Source organism: Epinephelus lanceolatus, chromosome 17 (assembly GCF_041903045.1).
Source record: "Epinephelus lanceolatus isolate andai-2023 chromosome 17, ASM4190304v1, whole genome shotgun sequence".
Lineage (NCBI taxonomy): Eukaryota > Metazoa > Chordata > Actinopteri > Perciformes > Serranidae > Epinephelus > Epinephelus lanceolatus.
The window spans coordinates 2,490,177-2,509,635 of NC_135750.1; the positions used below are offsets into that span (position 1 = coordinate 2,490,177).

The following is a 19,459-nucleotide window of genomic DNA, read 5'->3' on the forward strand; positions in this document are numbered from 1 at the left end:
GAGATTCATTGTTTCATTGATTCTGGGTTCATTTAGAGTGTGTTTTTGAAGGTGGCTGCGCTACAGGTGTGTGCCAAGTCATGGTGGATTCGGCCACTAGAGGGCGCTTTACCAATATAACAGGGTTAACAAGGGGAGTTTGATTGACTTGACAGTTGAATATTCATTGGTGCTGTCTCACAGCCTGAATTGCTGCCTGTTGCTTTGAAATATTGTGTTGGTGTGTCTGTTTGATTTTGGCAACCTTTCTAAATGTTTAAACCTTTGTTGTTCAGGTTGAATTGAGTAAGATAGTTTGTTGACTTCTAAATATGTATTAGGCCAGGAGCCAGGTCCAGCCCTCATGATGTTTTCTGCCACCTTTGTTTCATCATTACTTCCTGTTAGCCTGTATATACCCTGGGCCATCATAAGTTGATAACCAGCACCCCCAGCTCGGAGCCGTTTGGTCTCAGGGGTCCTAAAACCCCTTTTTGGGACATGCTTCTGGTGAAATGATGTAAATGCAAATATTAGGGCACTACGACGACATAAATAGTCATACAAGTATGACATTTGGCAGGAAGTGTCCTGACACAAAGGGGAAAGTAGCAAAATAAGACTTTGGGGCTTGCTGACATTTATTTCAACATATCACACAACATCCCAAAAGTATTATTAACTTATTGTAAAATGAGTTTTACTTGTTGGACATATATCCCTTAAATTCTCTGCTTTCATTTTCTGTGTACAGAAGCACAGGTTCACAAATGTAGTCAAAGTTCCTTGTTGTGGATGGGCGCCCTGTGCATCGCTGTGTCTTCATCATAATGAAATAAAGTGCAGTTAACAAATACTGGGGTCCTGTCAAATGCATTCTGACCGATGCACCGCGGCGAATGTCCATCCTAAGAATCAGCTGTTAGAAAATGGATCAGGTGTGTTGTTACGCCCAACCTTTGGGCAACCCAACACAACTCCACCACTGACCCAAAATTTATTTATTTAACCTTTATTTTAACAGGGAGGTAAAAATAATCACATAAGACACCTTTCAAACAATCAGATCCATGGGTTTTATTAACAAATCTCAGACTGAGAGGCAGCAGGACCAGCAGTTCCTACACTAGAGGCCTCTCTCCTCTGCTGCTGTCAGTCAGTATATTTCCATGCACAGTTCAGTGCAGCTACAGTTACAGCTCCACTAGGACGTTTAACTGGACTACTGTCCTTGTCCCAGTATACAAGCACGGGAGAGGAATCCATTTATTGACAGTAGCATGTCTGACTCCTCTACGATAGGTGGAGATATGTCCCCTTTCAGCTTGTTAGTATTGGACCTTTTACGTCACAGACCAAACAGTCACCATTTCATGTTTTCCTCCCGTCCACGGATGTCTTCTTCTTAATATGATTTCAGTCAGACTAACATGTTTACATGGATTTCAGGTTTTAGTTAGACTGACACAATAATTCTCTATTTTTTAAATCACAGACTTTGAAATTTATGGACTTAGTGAATGTTAGAACAGCAATAATGATGTTTAAAGCAAGAATTTGAATTTGAATTGATTTATTTAATAGGGACAATGCACTTAACATAGTTTCATTACAAAGCATGAACCTGATGTGCTGCATATAGAGTTATAGCTACAGCTAATTTTCAACTCCTGTCCCTAGTTGGGCTTTTAAAACAAATACAACATACAAAATCACAATCCTATAAAAGTACAATATACAAATACCCTATACAAATAATCCTGCACAAATACAAATACAACTTAGCCTACAAAATTGAATTCAAAATCATCACAACTCTATACAACAATTGGAAGAGAAAAAGAAACAATACAAATGAACTACTGAAACTACAACACTCTAAAAATGAGTTCAGCTCTGGTTTGCTTTAAGCCAACACTTAACTTTTGTTGTTAAGGTTTTCAGATTAGTCACTGATTTTATTTCAGTTGGTAATGAGTTCCAGTGTTTACAACCTTTAATTGAGAAAGCTGACAGTCCAAAAGTGGTTTTATGGTATTGAATTTTGCAGTTTCCCTCCACTGTGCTTCTTGTTACTCTGTTACTGTCCTGTCTTTACATATAACTGGGAAGAGGTTCAGGAACAAGGTTATTTATACATCTGAACACTAACTTAAGAAAACACATGTGCACAAAACTCATAAGATTGTATTTTTTAGTATATGACAATATAATGCACTGCCTGAAAACATTCAAAACATGTTTCAAAATAGAGAAGGAAAATGTCATCTAAAAGGAAAACTAAATTTTAAACAACCTTGTGTACGTACTACTCTTAAAAGCATGTGCATATCAGTCTGTGGGGTAACCTTGTGGAAAACAAAGCACTCGCTCTATACAGTTTAAAAACAGATACAAGAAAACACTTCTTGACAAATATAGAAATAAGGACCTCTAAACAACTCTATTTACTTTCTGTATATACACTGCTCAAAAAAATAAAGGGAACACTTAAACAACACAATGTAACTCCAAGTCAATCACACTTCTGTGAAATCAAACTGTCCACTTAAGAAGCAACACTGATTGACAATCAATTTCACATGCTGTTGTGCAAATGGAATAGACAACAGGTGGAAATTATAGGCAATTAGCAAGACACCCCCAATAAAGGAGTGGTTCTGCAGGTGGTGACCACAGACCACTTCTCAGTTCCTATGCTTTCTGGCTGATGTTTTGGTCACTTTTGAATGCTGGCGGTGCTTTCACTCTAGTGGTAGCATGAGACGGAGTCTACAACCCACACAAGTGGCTCAGGTAGTGCAGCTCATCCAGGATGGCACATCAATGCGAGCTGTGGCAAGAAGGTTTGTTGTGTCTGTCAGCGTAGTGTCCAGAGCATGGAGGCGCTACCAGGAGACAGGCCAGTACATCAGGAGACGTGGAGGAGGCCGTAGGAGGGCATCAACCCAGCAGCAGGACCGCTACCTCCGCCTTTGTGCAAGGAGGAACAGGAGGAGCACTGCCAGAGCCCTGCAAAATGACCTCCAGCAGGCCACAAATGTGCATCTGTCTGCTCAAATGGTCAGAAACAGACTCCATGAGGGTGGTATGAGGGCCCGACGTCCACAGGTGGGGGTTGTGCTTACAGCCCAACACCGTGCAGGACGTTTGGCATTTGCCAGAGAACACCAAGATTGGCAAATTCGCCACTGGCGCCCTGTGCTCTTCACAGATGAAAGCAGGTTCACACTGAGCACATGGGACAGACATGACAGAGTCTGGAGACGCCGTGGAGAACGTTCTGCTGCCTGCAACATCCTCCAGCATGACCGGTTTGGCAGTGGATCAGTAATGGTGTGGGGTGGCATTTCTTTGGGGGGCTGCACAGCCCTCCATGTGCTCACCAGAGGTAGCCTGACTGCCATTAGGTACCGAGATGAGATCCTCAGACCCATTGTGAGACCATATGCTGGTGCGGTTGGCCCTGGGTTCCTCCTAATGCAAGACAATGCTAGACCTCATGTGGCTGGAGTGTGTCAGCAGTTCCTGCAAGACGAAGGCATTGATGCTATGGACTGGCCCGCCCGTTCCCCAGACCTGAATCCAATTGAGCACATCTGGGACATCATGTCTCGCTCCATCCACCAACGCCACGTTGCACCACAGACTGTCCAGGAGTTGGATGCTTTAGTCCAGGTCTGGGAGGAGATCCCTCAGGAGACCATCCGCCACCTCATCAGGAGCATGCTCAGGCGTTGTAGGGAGGTCATACAGGCACGTGGAGGCCATACACACTACTGAGCCTCATTTTGACTTGTTTTAAGGACATTACATCAAAGTTGGATCAGCCTGTAGTGTGTTTTTCCACTTTAATTTTGAGTGTGACTCCAAATCCAGACCTCCATAGGTTAATAAATTTGATTTCCATTGATAATTTTTGTGTGATTTTGTTGTCAGCACATTCAACTATGTAAAGAACAAAGTATTTAATAAGAATTTTTCATTCATTCAGATCTGGGATGTGTTATTTTAGTGTTCCCTTTATTTTTTTGAGCAGTGTATTTCTTCTATTAAATGTCTGTTCCTTACATGAAACAATATGTATAATACAAATGTAACTAAAAGTATTCACGCCTGGGTCATGGATCATTGAATATGTTACTTTGGTTGCATATGGGGAGTGATTGGGAAGGGACAGGACTACGTAAGCTTTCTGCTTCCTCCTGTTCCCTCTCGAACACATTATTTTGTTGTTGTTGGTTAAACAGTTGTGAAGTTCACTTGTGTTATGAAGATAATCTACACTGTTCTCAAAATGAAGGGAACACTCAATGGTCACAGTGTAACAGGAAGTCAGTTAAACTTCAGGGATATCAATGTGTCCATTCAGGAAGCACAAGTGATTGTGAATCAGTTTCAGCTGCTTTGGTGCAAATCAAAGTGACAACAGGTGCAATGGAGAGGCAAAAGCAAGACACCCCCCAAAAAGGGAATGGTTTTACATGTGGTGTCCACAGACAGTTGCTCTCTCCTTATCCTTCCTGACTGATTCTTCTCTAGTTTGGTCTTCTGCTAGTGTCCTTGGCACTACTGGTAGCATGAGGCCGTACCTGCAGCCCAATCAGGTTGAGACCAGATACCAGGAAACCGGCCGTTACACCAGGAGAGCTGGACAGGGCCGCAGAAGGGCATCAATCCAGCAGCAGGACCGCTATCTGCTCCTTTGTGTGAGGAGGAACAGGAGGAGCACTGCCAGAGCCCTACAACATGACCTCCAGCAGGCTACTGGTGTGCATGTTTCTGACCACACTGTCAGAAACAGACTCCATGAGGGTGGAGAGGGCCCCACGTCCTCTAGTGGGACCTGTGCTCACAGCCCAGCACCGTGCAGCTCCATCATTCACCAGAGAACACCAGAACTGGCAGGTCCACCATTGGTGCCCCGTTCTCTTCACAGATGAGAGCAGGTTCACACTGAGCACATGTGACAGGCGTGAAAGAGTCTGGAGACGCCGTGGTGAACGTTATGCTGCCTGTGACATTTGTAGGGTTTGCACAGACCTCCATGTCATAGCCAATGGTACCCTGACTGCTGTTAGGTACCAGGAGGAAATCCTCAGAGTGATTGTCAGATCTTATGCTGGTGCAGAGGGCCCTGGGTTCCTCCTGGTGCAGAGGGCCCTGGGTTCCTCCTGGTGCAGAGGGCCCTGGGTTCCTCCTGGTGCAGAGGGCCCTGGGTTCCTCCTGGTGCAGAGGGCCCTGGGTCAAACAGGCAGGCGGGGGCCGTACACACTACTGAGTCACATGATGAGTTGATGATGATGTTTTACTTTAGATTTTTTTGTGTGATTTTGAATCCAGCCCTCAGTGGGTTGATGATTTTGGTTCCCTGTTGTTACATCATTTTGTTCTCAACAAGTCCTGTACAGACTGAACTATCTGTTCAGCAGTGAGAAAGTTTCTCTAACAGGAGGAGACTCTCCCTCCTACAGAGAACACAGAGACACTGAGGAACCAGGTAACCAGAACCTAAACCCAGGATAAAGAGGTTCAGTGAATGTGGTGTTGAAGGTGTGGAGGTGGATCAGTGTGTCAGAGGAGACTGTGAAGAAGGACAGAGTGCCAGCAGGACAGTCCACATACACTGCTACTCTACCAGAGACAGAGGAGGAGGAGGAGGAGGAGGAGGAGGAGGAGGTGTATGTTTCTCTGTTATTGTGCCTGACGTAGTAACCACCATCAAAGCAGATCAGACTCCAGGACTGATCATTCCATCCAAACAAACAGTCCTCTCTGCCTCCTCTCCTCCTGATTCCTCTGTAACTCACTGATATATCAACCCATCCTCTCCACTCCACCTCCCAGTAACAGCGACCAGTCAGACCAGTTCTACACAGCAGCTGAGGCCAGTGGTCAAATCTGTCTGGATGATCAGGATATGACTGATCCTTCTTCACACATGTCACCTTCCTGTTGTTGTCAGACAGTTTGATCTCTCTGTTCACTGTGTTTGTGTCGATTGTGAGTTCACAGGAATCTGATGGAGAGAAGAAGACACAATACAGCTGCAGTTATTCATCTGTCATCACTCTGATGATGACATCAGAGATTTGAATGAGTGATGTCACAGTTTGAAGATCAAATGAAAAACACACTTACACTTCCTCAGACCTGGTGTCAACCATCGGACTCCAGCAGGCTCCACCCTGAAAGGAGGAGGGGGGTCAGAGCAGCACTTCCTCTTTCACCATGGAAACATGGACATTACATCACTCTCATACACACAGCTTTGTTATTGTCTCCACATGGACTGACATGTTCATCACTTATTATTAATCAGCTGATATTGTTTTAGTTCAGTGTACCTGAGCAGGTGGTGTTTCAACAGTTTACTGTGGGTTCATCACCACCACACAACACTTGACCATTACAGTCAGCTGATCCATTGTCAATATACAAGTATTGATTATTGGAGCTTTGAAACCACCTGTTTTACTCCTGATGAGTGACCTCCTTTGTTTGTGTCATAATGACTGTTGTCTGTCACAAGTAAAGGAGACACAACCTCTGATGGAGGAGGTCGGGGTGGATGGTTGGATGGGTTAGGGTTGCTGTTCACATCCTGTCTCCTAGCAACAGTCAGCACTGGTTTTTATCATCTGTAATCTGAATATCAAATATGACAGTCAAAGTCCATCTGCAGCCACAGTGCACTGCCTGTTTCCCCATAATGTTGGTCCAGTTCTAAATAAAGCTCTTTGGTCTCTGACACACCACGTCCACAATCAGCTGTTAGTTCTTCATTGAGCGTCTGTGGCTGACTGTCACCTTTAGTTTCTGTGGTGAGTCCCACTACAAGTCGACTCTTATCAGCCAGGGAACTCTCTGTCAGTGCAAAACAAACCAAATCCAGGTGAAGCTAAACTCCTTTTAAATCAGGAAACATTCCCATTATGATGACACCCAGTGGTGTCAGATGATGAAGACCAAAACATCCCCCACTATTGTTTCATATGAGCCCACAAACCTGCAGCATGACCACACTGACACACGTCAACCCACCATGAACCTCCAACGTGTCAGGATACACCACTGTCCTATTATCCAATGTTGAAACAAGACAAGGCTCCAGAAACATTTCATCACCTTCCCTCCCTGTTTTGGCCCATCCTGGCTACTGTTCCCTGACTACTTGTGTCTGTATTGATGGTCTGATGTGAGACACAAACAGTTTGATGAGTCAGTGTTTATCAGCTGTGGTTGTTTGAGGTCAGCTTGGTGTGTCAGGGTCATATGAGCCAGGCTGACAGTGTGACAGAGACAAAGTTTCCAGCTCTACCTCCTCTATCAGACTGAGTGTGTGTGGCTGCAGCAGGCCTCTTCATACCTGAGAGTGTCCAGTCTCCAGTGTGGATCCTTCAGTCCAGCCGACAGCAGCTTCACCCCTGAGTCTCCTGGATGATTGTAGCTCAGGTCCAGCTCTCTCAGATGGGAGGGGTTGGAGCTCAGAGCTGAGGCCAGAGAAGCACAGCCTTCCTCTGTGATCAGACAGCCTGACACACTGCAAACACACAAAACAACACACATGTCACATAATGTGAGGGTGGGTACCACAGTACTGCCATACTGTCGCCTACTGTGGGGTTACATCAACATTATTACTGACTTTTTTCTAGTCCCAACCAAACACCCACTAATGTCCACCAACTATCTGACAACATTACTGATTCCTCTCTGATATTTCAAGTTCCAACAACAGAGAAAAAAACAAGATAAAACATGTTGATGGAAAGAGACTGAAACACAAAAGACAACTGGTTTGAAATCATATCAGCAGAGACAATCCTGTGATGGTTATGAGTTTATCAACTAATGTAAATCAGGATTTAAGTGGCCATCAGTTGAACATGTTGATGAATCCTGACCTGAGAGTTTCCAGTGTACAGTGTGAACTCTTCAGTCCATCAGACAGAAGCTTCACTGCTGAATCCTTCAGGTGGTTGTTACTCAGGTCCAGGTGTCTCAGACTGGAGGACTGGGAGCTGAGAACTGAGGACAGAGCTTCACAGCTTCTCTCTGAGAGGTTACAGTCACTCAGCCTACAGAGACAACAATCAACAGGAAGAAAAATATGTGTTCAAATGTAATCCTCTTTGATTAATGAGTCTGGACTAAAGTCAAATCTAAAGGAACAAAGATCTCAGTTAGTACTTCAGCTAACAGGAAACTAACAGACCTGCATTATAACACTGAGTCAAGAAGAACACTTTAAATTTGTTCAGTAAAACTGAAATATCAACTTCATCCAGATGGTAACAAGTGAGGACCCACTAAATTTGGTGATCTACAGTATAATCTCTTCTGAGCACGGATTAAAATCCTCACAGTTAATTATGATTAATTCATAAATAAGGAGTCAATCCAAATAAGATGATATAGTTTAGAGAAATATGTAAAATCATTTCAGATGGTCTGCAGCTTGATCTGACCTGAGAGTTTCCAGTGTACAGTGTGAACTCTTCAGTCCATCAGACAGAAGCTTCACTGCTGAATCCTTCAGGTGGTTGTTACTCAGGTCCAGGTGTCTCAGACTGGAGGACTGGGAGCTGAGAACTGAGGACAGAGCTTCACAGCTTCTCTCTGAGAGGTTACAACCACTCAGCCTGAAGAGACAACAATCAACAGGAAGAAAAATATCTGTGTTCAAATGTAATCCTCTTTGATTAATGAGTCTGGACTAACGTCAAATCTAAAGGAACAAAGATCTCAGTTAGTACTTCAGCTAACAGGAAACTAACAGACCTGCATTATAACACTGAGTCAAGAAGAACACTTTACATTTGTTCAGTAAAACTGAAATATCAAGTTCATCCAGATGGTAACAAGTGAGGACCCACTAAATTTGGTGATCTACAGTATAATGTCTTCTAAGCACAGATTAAAATCCTCACAGTTAATTATGATTAACTCATAAATAAGGAGTCAATCCAAATGACATGATATAGTTTAGAGAAATATGTGAAATCATTTCAGATGGTCTGCAGCTTGATCTGACCTGAGAGTTTCCAGTGTACAGTGTGAACTCTTCAGTCCATCAGACAGAAGCTTCACTGCTGAATCCTTCAGGTGGTTGTTACTCAGGTCCAGGTGTCTCAGACTGGAGGACTGGGAGCTGAGAACTGAGGACAGAGCTTCACAGCTTCTCTCTGAGAGGTTACAACCACTCAGCCTGAAGAGACGACATCATGAAGAAAAAAATGATAGTAAGTTGAAAAGACAACAGAGCATTTAAGTTATGATATATGAATCCAACTGTCTCTGTACTTACAGAGCTTTGTTGGAGGCTTTGACCACTGGCAGCAGCCTCAGAAGAGCCTCCTCTGAAGCAGAGTATTTCTTCAGGTCAAACACATCCAGATCTTCTTCTGATGACAGTAAGATGAAGACCAGAGCTGACCACTGAGCAGGAGACAGTTTATCTGTGGAGAGACGTCCTGAACTCAGGGACTGTTGGATCTCCTCCACTAGAGAACGATCATTCAGTTCATTCAGACAGTGGAACAGATTGATGCTTCTCTCTGCAGACAGATCTTGGTTGATCTTCTTCTTGATGTACTGGACTGTTTCCTGATTGGTCTGTGAGCTACTTCCTGTCTGTCTCAGCAGACCTCTTAGGTGTTTCTGATTGGTCTGCAGTGAGAGACCCAGGAGGAAGCGGAGGAACAAGTCCAGGTGTCCATTTGGACTCTGTAAGGCCTTGTCCACAGCACTCTGGTGGAGATACTTCAGATTCTGTTTGAATCTGAAGACTTTAGACCACCGGGATGTTGTTTGTTGTTCTTCCATCAGATTGACTCCAGAGTTGATGAAGGTCAGATGGACATGAAGAGCAGCCAGAAACTCCTGAACACTCAGATGGACGAAGCAGAACACCTTGTCCTGGTACAGTCCTCTCTCCTCTTTAAAGATCTGTGTGAACACTCCTGAGTACACTGAGGCTGCTCTGATATCGATGCCACACTCTGTCAGGTCTGATTCATAGAAGATCAGGTTGCCTTTCTGCAGCTGATCAAAAGCCAGTTTTCCCAGAGACTCAATCATCTTCCTGCTCTCTGGACTCCAGTGATGATCTGTCTCAGCTCCTCCATCATACTTGATGTTCTTCACTTTGGTCTGAACCACCAGGAAGTGGATGTACATCTCAGTCAGGGTCTTGGGCAGCTCTCCTTCCTCTCTGGTCTTCATCACATCCTCCAGAACTGTAGCAGTGATCCAGCAGAAGACTGGGATGTGGCACATGATGTGGAGGCTTGGTGATGTCTTGATGTGGGAGATGATTCTGCTGGCCTGCTCCTCATCTCTGAATCTCTTCCTGAAGTACTCCTCCTTCTGTGGGTCAGTGAACCCTCTGACCTCTGTCACCATGTCAACACAGTCAGGAGGGATCTGATTGGCTGCTGCAGGTCGTGTGGTTATCCAGAGGCGAGCAGAGGGAAGCAGTTTCCCCCTGATGAGGTTTGTCAGCAGCACATCCACTGAGGTGGACTCTGTAACATCAGTCAGGATCTCATTGTTGTGGAAGTCCAGAGGAAGTCGACACTCATCCAGACCGTCAAAGATGAACACAACCTGGAACTCTTCAAACCTGCAGATTCCTGCTTCTTTGGTTTCAGTAAAGAAGTGATGAACAAGTTCCACCAAGCTGTACTTTTTCTCTTTCAGCACATTCAGCTCTCTGAAAGTGAATGGAAATGTGAACTGTATGTCCTGGTTGGCTTTGTCTTCAGCCCAGTCCAGAGTGAACTTCTGTGTTAAGACTGTTTTCCCAATGCCAGCCACTCCCTTTGTCATCACTGTTCTGATTGGTTCATCTCTTCCAGGTGAGGCTTTAAAGATATCTTCTTGTCTGATGGTTGTTTCTGGTCTGTGTGGTTTCCTGGATGCTGTTTCAATCTGTCTGACCTCATGTTCATCATTGACCTCTGCAGTCCCTCCCTCTGTGATGTAGAGCTCTGTGTAGATCTGATTCAGAAGGGTTGGGTTTCCTGCTTTAGCGATCCCCTCAAACACACACTGGAACTTCTTCTGCAGGTCAGATTTCAGTTTACGCTGACAGACTGCAGATGGATGTCCTGAATGAACACAACAAAGAAGATCAGTAAGACAAAGAAAATATTTCAACATGTCATTTCCTCAAAGAATGAGTATATGAATATATTTTGGTCCGTCTCTTGAGACATTAGTAAACGTCCCATTTATCCATCATGTTAAATCTTTATAGAAATCCTCTTACTGCTCTGCAGACAGTCAGCCAGCTCCTCCTGCTTCATTCTCCTCAGGAAGTTCAGTGTGATCTTCACAAATGCCTCTCTGCTGCTCCTCCTCTGCTCTTCATCCTCACCATCCAACACCTCCTCATCCTCCCTCTGACTCTCTAAGCATTCTGGGTAATGTGAACTCAGAACCTTCTGGATCTTCTTCAGCTCATTCTTCACAAAAGTGAGGATGTTCTCCTCCAGCAGCTGGAACAGAATATTATATGAATGACACACTCAAACATCAGATCCATGTTGGACACACTGACAATCCACTGGTGTAAAAAGTGCAGCATGGAGATGATTGTGAACAGAATAGATGTCAAAATAGTTGTTGTACATGTACAGACCATAAATATGGAGTCCAGGTGTGTTTGATGCTGCTGGGCAGACTGACCACTGGGAACCTCTGAGCTCTCCTGGTCCACTCTGTGGAGGAATCATCAACAGTGAGCTCACATGATGTTTGCACCAGGAGACTGCAGAACTTACATCATTTACAAAAACACACACAGACCAGTTAGTTAAAGACGTATTCTGTCATGATTGATCAGAATGAAAACCAGATGTAAACAACACTGTAAATGATGGACACCTGATTCTGTGTCTCATGACTGAGGATCACAGCAGTTAGTTCATCTGTTTCATTCAACAGTTTCATTCACTTACAGCAGGTCAGAAGAAGGACGTCCATCTTTGAAGTTAATCAGATGACCCTTAGACTGATCACTCTTCATGGACACACAGCTGGGTACAGGGGACTTCTCTCTCTGCTGCTGGAAACTGATAGAAACACTGACATTTACTGAACATACAAGATTTCTATTCAGCATAAAACACAGCATAGATATTCCTTGACCTGACTGGTGGATGTGTGTGAGGCAGCGGCGTGTGTGCTTAAAGGCACTGATCACCACAATCTGATGTGATACGTGGAATTTTGGAATTTTATGCCAGTGCCAGGCTTACACTTGATGCCGTTGACCTGCCCCTACACTTGAAACTGTGACCTGTGTTTGTCTTTGGGCCACAGCACATCTGGGAGCACGGCCATTTTCTGTCAGTGATAAAGCTTTGTCTTGGTCATTTGTGGGTGGAGCCTGCACTACATTCCCTGATTATAATTGCAATTAGCAATCTGAGGCTTTAGCTTTAATCAGAGGGTGTTTCTGGAGGCATCTGTGAAACCAAAGACTACTTACCTACAAAGGCTAGGACATAAGGGCAACCCTTCAAAAGGGAACTCTTAAACTAACTGACTAACTGACTCTTCAACAAACTGCGCTCTGCCTCCAGACCTCTGCAGGTAGTCCTTAAACTTCTGTAGTTAGTGTACAGACCTCTGTAGCTCGGCCCCAACATCTGCCACTAGTCCACATACCTTCACTGGTTGTTCCCAGAACTCTGAAGCGTGGACGCAGCTCTTTGAAAGTAGTCCAAAAACCTCTGCAGCAATTGACCTTAAAACTCTGGAGCTAGTCTAGCCTGGAAATCCAGACCCACATCTAGAAAGATTTAGGGTCTGGCTATGAGTAATGCAAATGGCCCAACTCGAGGTGCGGCAGCAAGCATGCATTTGAAAATATCACTACATGGAATTGGTTAACACTACGACCAATCAGAACAATACACGGGGTGACGTGTCCAGAGCGCTACCAGCCGAGCTAACTGGTAGATTAGACTCTTGCCATATCCGGTCGGCAAAACAGCAAAAACGTCCTTCTTGCAAAGGAAAGACTCGAGCGCCATCTTCTGTTCCTCTTTTAGAGAAAAAGCCAAGTCTAACTCGTTTATTGTAGCGGCCAAAGCTGTTTCAAACAACTGGTGTTCATCCGTAGCCATCTTGCAATGTTTACTGACTGATTCCGGACTTCGTCGTCGCAGCGCTGTCGTCATCTGTTTAGCTCGCCTCTGGCCCGCCTGTATCAGATACATCGATGTGATTGGTGCAGCTTGGCTCCAAGGGCATGGGTAATGAGCATCATTACTGATTGCCAGAGTGACTCGCTGAGAAAATTCAAATTGTGCTCTCGTGAGAACTCTGGATTTCCAGGGTCGAGCTAGTCCACAACCTCTTTAATTTGTTTCCAGACCACTTTAGTGAGTCCTCAAGCCTCTGCATCTGGACCATAAGCTTCTGAAACTACTTGCCATACTGCTGCAGGTAGTCCTTAAAAAATCTAGAACTACTGCCCAGAGGACTTCAGCTAGTCCCCAGTTGTCTGCCAGTCCCCAAAAATCTGCAGCGATCTGACACTTTGGCCTCCCCTGGTTGACTCTGTGAAAGAATTAGCTCACATTGTGTTTGCACCAGGAGACTGCTTTAAGTTATGAATTACACACACACACCAGTTAGTTAAAGATGTTGTGCTCTGCCATAATTTATTGTCATGAAAACCAGATGTAAACAACACTGTAAATCATGGACGACCAGTTCTGTTTCTGTGTAACTGATAGCCCATCTGTTTCAGTTGACAGTCTTAAGCACTTACAGTGGGTCAGAAGAAGGACGTCCATCTTTGAAGTCAATCAGACGATCCATAGACCGATCACTCTTCATGGACACACAGCTGGGTACAGGGGACTTTTCTCTCTGCTGCTGGAAACTGATAGAAACACTGACATTTACTGAACATACAAGCTTTCTGTCTCTGATTTCACTGGTTTTATTGGATAATAAAAGTTATTTTATCTCAATGCTTGTTTGTATTCAGTGTATGTGAATGTTTAACCAGTGTGTTGTCAGTCAGATGTGCTAAGACTTCACACTGTTGAGCTGCCACTCCAATTGAAACTGTGGCCTGTTTTGGGTTTTGGACGCAGCACATCTGAGTGCAGGGTCAGTTTCTGATAGTGCTAAATCTTTGTCTTGTTGAACTGCAGCTTGTCTTCAGACCTCTGCAGCTGGTCCTTCATACCAACAAGCCATCAAACCCTACCCTCCTCCTTTACCTCTGGACATTTAGCTGCCCTGTCCCTGGTGGTGTGGTCTTCGATCTGGGTCAAGACTCTTTTCTGTTCTGGTTCCTCTGTGGTGGAATGAACTCCCTACTGATGTCAGGACAGCACAGTCACTGAACATCTTGACCAACATCTGAAAACCATCTTTCACATGATACCAGAGCCCTGCCAGCACATTCTCACTCCAACCTCGTCACATATTGACTTTTGGTCATGGACTTCCCACATCCACATATGATGTGCAAGGAACCATTGGTGCATTCTGGGACACCATGTCAAGTTCAGCCTGTTACATGCATTGTCTTCTTTCAAAGTACACTTCTGTTTTCACAGAAAAGTTAACGTCTACATACAGTCTCTTTCAAAATCACACTATGTTGGTACAACACTGTGAACAGACGTTTTTTCGTTCAACAAAAGCATGTGGTTAGGTTGAGGATAAAAGAACAGGGTTTTGGCTTAAGAATCTTACAGGACATGAACACCGCCCTTCCAGACCGCCCCTGTCAGACTTCCGCCGCCTAAACTTTTGAACTTGTCCCGCTGTGTTTCCCCGATGCCACCAGGCACTGTTAAACTATAACAGCAACCGGCCGCATGTCATGTCAACGTTAAAGGCCTTTTTCTGTTGGTTTCTGACGCTGAAAGTCGCTGCCCAAGCTCCAGATTTTGACAACTTTGGAGTGAGACCAGGCTCGCCCTGCACATCACTGTTTTCTTATTAGAGCTTCCGGCCACTCCTGTTGGATTTCCAACTACAACTGCCTGGCAGATCATAATTGGGTCTGGATTAGAAAAACGTAAGATGTCTTGATTGGGATCTATTTGAATGGACACTGTAAATAGTTTGCTCTGTGAAACTGTTGCAATCCAGTGGGTGGTGGTGATGCAACAGTCTTAAACTCTACAGATTGAGAAAAAGAACAGGTGTGTTAACGTTTCAGAGTTTTCTTTATTTTTTTCTTTGGGGGTGATGATGGCCTCCAGAAGAGAGCTCGTGTTGACGGAGCAGTGAGCATGACGACTGACATGAGAGAATTCTTTTAGCATTAGGCCACAGTTGTTGGGACAATGGAGGGAGGCTAAAGTTACATGATGGATTTTGTGTTTTGAGTGGAGATTGACTGAGTGGGATATGGACCGTGGAAGAGACTGTGCTGAGACTGTACTCGCTTCCTGAGTGACTTTTGGATGATGGAAAGCGAGGCTTGGGGCATGGAGATGATGGAGATGATGGAGATGATGGAGACAAGACCAGTTAAACTGGGAAGCTGTCAGGTTCATTTAACATTTAATGTCAGCTTACTGTGCAGCAGAGACTTTTCGTCCTTTAACATCGATGCCATGTTCATGTGACTGGTCAGTCTGAAGAGACACACAGCTGGGATCAGGTTCAGGTTCAGGTCCAGGGGAGTCTGGTCTCTGATGGATCCTAGCACACAGAGAGAAAGAGCAGCAGGGAGGGAAATTCAGTTTTCAGTCTTCAGCCTCAGTATCAGCAGCTATCAACAGGAGAAGTAGAATCCTACAGGATGACAGCAGACTGACAGGAACACTGAGAGCAGCTGTAAACCTCACTGACCACCAGGGGGAGCTCACAATCCAAACCTCCACCCTGTGGACCTGCACACTGAGCCCCCCCACACTTCACTCACTCTGTCATGTGTTTAAATTCTCACTGTTAACACTGTGACACTGCTGAGTCCACAGGGTTAACATGAGGACTACAGTCGTTGCCATGGATACAGCATGACATATGACAAACAGTTGAAGCTGTGATTGATCTCAGAGTTTGTCTCCAACAGTTTTTGTATCAACAGTTTGTGCAACATGTGTTCAGTCTGCTGCTTCAGACACTTTAACAGAGACACATCATGTAACGTTCACTATATATACAACACAAATACACACATACAAAGAATAAAGTGTGAACACGGCTCATATTATTCTGACATGAAGCCGTGGGCTGATCGTCCTCACACTCACAGATGCTCTCATTTGTTTCTGTTGGATTCACTTTGAAAACTTTTGTCTCTGTGTAACCCCTGGTCAAAAACCCCAGAGTTAATACACGCACAGCAGTAGATAACTATTGTTGCTATCATAAAAGTTTGTCATTTTAAGGATGTAAATTCTATAAAAGTTCATGTCACTTTAAGTACGTTGCTTTTCTATAGTGTGTCTGAAGGGTACAGCCCTTAACACGAGGTGTGACAGACTAACCTGCATGTGTTTTGTTCATCTGCTTTAGATTAAGCGGCGTTCATAAGGTCGGAGGTTCCGAGGTCCCGACCATTAACTGGTTATATTGACACATTGTGGCTCTTTGAGTACATTTACAGGTTTATTATGAGTCAGTGTTGAGGTGAGAGAGCAGAGAAACAGGAAACAGAGAGTTGATGAACATGTTGAAGGTGAAACAGGATCAAATGTGATGTCAAGTGTTGAGTGTGATACCTTTTCATGTTGGTGATAACCTGCAGCCTCCTGATGAAGACAGACAGACACAGACAGACACAGACAGACAGACAGACAGACAGACAGGTTCATCATTAGACTTTAAAGTGTTTGTTGTCAGATAAACTTTGTGCTGTGGAGTCTGGATCAAAGACAGGAGGTGAACACATGAACCAACAGAGACACATTAGAGACTGGAATCAATCAAAGGTCCACTTACTCAGTTTCTTCTCATGGACTTCATCACTCTGCAGCTCTCTGCTGTCTGGACCAGGTCTGTGGACACAAAGAGTTTTCTGTTGATCTGAGTGGGACCATGTGCTCCATCAGGACTCAGACTGGAGGCAGACTGGCTCTTTTAAGCCCTCTTCAGACAGGAAATATGTGACACTGCTGCCGTCATGGATTTGTTAAAGTGATATTTGCTCATTGAGACAGAGGAGACGTTTACGCTGATGTTTCTTACAGCTTCATTCACACATGGCAGCACATTTATGGACAGAGACTCCATGAGAGAGAGAACAACAGTGAGTGAAATGATGTGAAGGAAGAAGAAGGTTTTCTCAGCCTCTGTTATGTGTGTAACTCTGTGTGTGTAAAAAGCAAATCCACATGCGCAGAACTGAGATCCACAAATGCCTGTTGGAAAGTTGTAAATGTTAGGAAGATATTCACAAATGATTTTCATTTATTTGCAAATTAATTTAATGTATTCACAGATATTGTTTTTATTTGTGGAATGTGTTTGTGTATTTGCAGATCTGTTTTATACTTGCAAAATATTTTTGTGAGTTTACAAATCTTTTTTTTTTTGTAATTGTGGTGTGTTATATTTACAGATGACACATTTACACATAGATTGTCGAACTCTTCACACACACATAATTATGAAACAAATCTATCTCCATAATTGTTACGTGAAACGGTGAGCGTGGACGAGACAAAAGGACAGCAACATTGACCAAAGTAAAGAAAACAGTTGGTCTGTACCGCGAAAAGCTCAATGGGAAGGCAAAGGCAAGATATTATTTAAATGTGTTTATTTATTTTGTTACCATTTAAGTACTGAGCATTTTGTTGTTCTTTACTCACTGTTTTTGTTCATTATTTTGTTGATCACTGTTGTTGCTGTGTTACCATTGTTGGCTTTGCAACCAGAGAAGACTGTTTTGGTGCATTTCTTCCTTTTTACAAATAAAGAGCCAGAATTTAATTCAGTGTGCGTGTTTTTTATTTGTATAAAAGGGTAAAAAGCATTTCGCCTGACTAAAGTTAAAACATTACAAAAATAGTGAAAGCCAGAAAACACAACATGGCCTACACATGTACAGTGACTTTCAGGTGACCAGCTGGCTGCAGCAGTGACCAACACAGACGCTGAAGAAGAGCATGAGCACGACCATGAACATGAACAGGCTGAGCTGATGGTAAAAAAAAAAAAACGTCTATTACATGGCGATACTTTGGATTCAGGTACGGCGACGTTGAACAGAAAGACGTGCTGTGTAAAAATTTAAAAGTTAAATAACAATAACAATAACTGTCAGGTCAGGTCAGTGCCCCCCTGATATAATGTAGGGGAAACACTGAATCAAGCAAGAAGACTCATGATACCATTTATTTATTATATTGTGATTGCAATCGCGATATTGTCCACTCAAATAGCAATCGCACATTTTTATCAAATCGTGCAGCACTAGGAATCAATATTGTCTTCTGGCTCTGTAGCTGTGGATGATAGAGGCGTTAGCTTTGTCTCCATGGTAACAGGTATAGAAGCAGGAGGGTCAAAGTTCAGGGCGTCCTGTTATGAGACAGTAGTCTGTCCTGATTGTGTGCAGACTGCATGGAACAGGAGCTACTTTTTAAGGGCAGCTGCAGGATCTACTAAAAGTAGAAAGGATGTGATTCGGAGAGCGCCCAAAGTTTCCTCTGAACAAAAAGGATCCCAAGTGCCCGTGCGTCATGACGCGGAGAGCTCTGCGTGTAAAGGGGATGAAAGACTGCATGTGATTGGCCATGATCGTCTCAGCCTCCATGATATAACCTCTCTGATTCCAGCACGCGCCCAAGTGCGCCACAGGTGCACTCCCGACCCCGACGCACTGAACAGGAAGTAACTGACTGCGACCTGCACGCGCCCGTATACTGACACGCGCGTGCACGTAACCAAGCAGCCCTTATCTCTACTAAAAAAAACACGTTACTGTGCGCTTGCGTGGACCTGTAACTTTTCTTTTAGAGTCTAAATAGTTGGTGACAAACTGAGAGAGTAAGAAGTGAAGAGTGTTAAAGTCCGGACTGAAGAGTTTGTGTTATTCTTCAGAGGGTTTGGAGGGACGTGTCTGTCCGGTCCGCACTGATCCTCCTCTCATGGTGGAAACTGAACTCCACTTTAACAAGTTTCTACAGGAAGTGAACTAACAAAGAGTCATTCAAGAGTCACACAGTGAAAAGTGTCAAAGCTTACAAACCTTTAGATGGAGACAAGAAGCTGCGACACGACGACCAGCACACAAAGTGAAACTAAAGTGCCAACAGGTAGGAAGGGGCGGTGACGGACAGGTGTGTTAAACCGGTTTGTCCTATTGAAACAAAGTCAACAACAAGGTGCTCTCACGTCAGTCTCTTTCTTCACATCCACCCAGTACCGCCTCCACACTGCAGGTGGCGCCCTCGGCCCAAATATACAGCAGCTCCAATATGAATGGACAGCAGCAGAATCTTCATATAGTCAAGGAGACATATTAATACACAGCTGCCCA

General features: G+C 44.2%; 1 protein-coding gene across 1 annotated transcript; it reads right to left on the bottom strand.

Annotated features, from left to right (window-relative positions):
- Window positions 1–1,535: 1,535 nt before the first annotated feature.
- LOC144458378 (uncharacterized) lies at window positions 1,536–19,336 on the bottom strand. Its single transcript, XM_078160794.1, has 15 exons — window positions 19,169–19,336; window positions 16,915–16,970; window positions 16,695–16,724; window positions 15,544–15,669; window positions 13,769–13,882; window positions 11,946–12,059; window positions 11,627–11,705; window positions 11,255–11,483; window positions 9,290–11,093; window positions 9,017–9,190; window positions 8,451–8,624; window positions 7,887–8,060; window positions 7,349–7,522; window positions 6,121–6,167; window positions 1,536–5,998 (listed from the first exon to the last, which is right to left on the bottom strand). The coding sequence occupies exons 3-15, from the start codon at window positions 16,700–16,702 to the stop codon at window positions 5,448–5,450; spliced, it is 3,768 nt and encodes a 1,255-aa protein (XP_078016920.1). The 5' UTR covers window positions 16,703–16,724; window positions 16,915–16,970; window positions 19,169–19,336; the 3' UTR covers window positions 1,536–5,447.
- Between the last annotated feature and the right edge of the window lie 123 nt (window positions 19,337–19,459).

Coding starts and splice junctions, on each gene's coding strand:
- LOC144458378 (XM_078160794.1), bottom strand. Junction 13,883..15,543: donor CGAAAAGTCTCTGCTGCACA/GTAAGCTGACAT, acceptor TGTTTCTATCAG/TTTCCAGCAGCAGAGAGAAA. Junction 7,523..7,886: donor TGTACACTGGAAACTCTCAG/GTCAGGATTCAT, acceptor GTGTGTTTGCAG/TGTGTCAGGCTGTCTGATCA.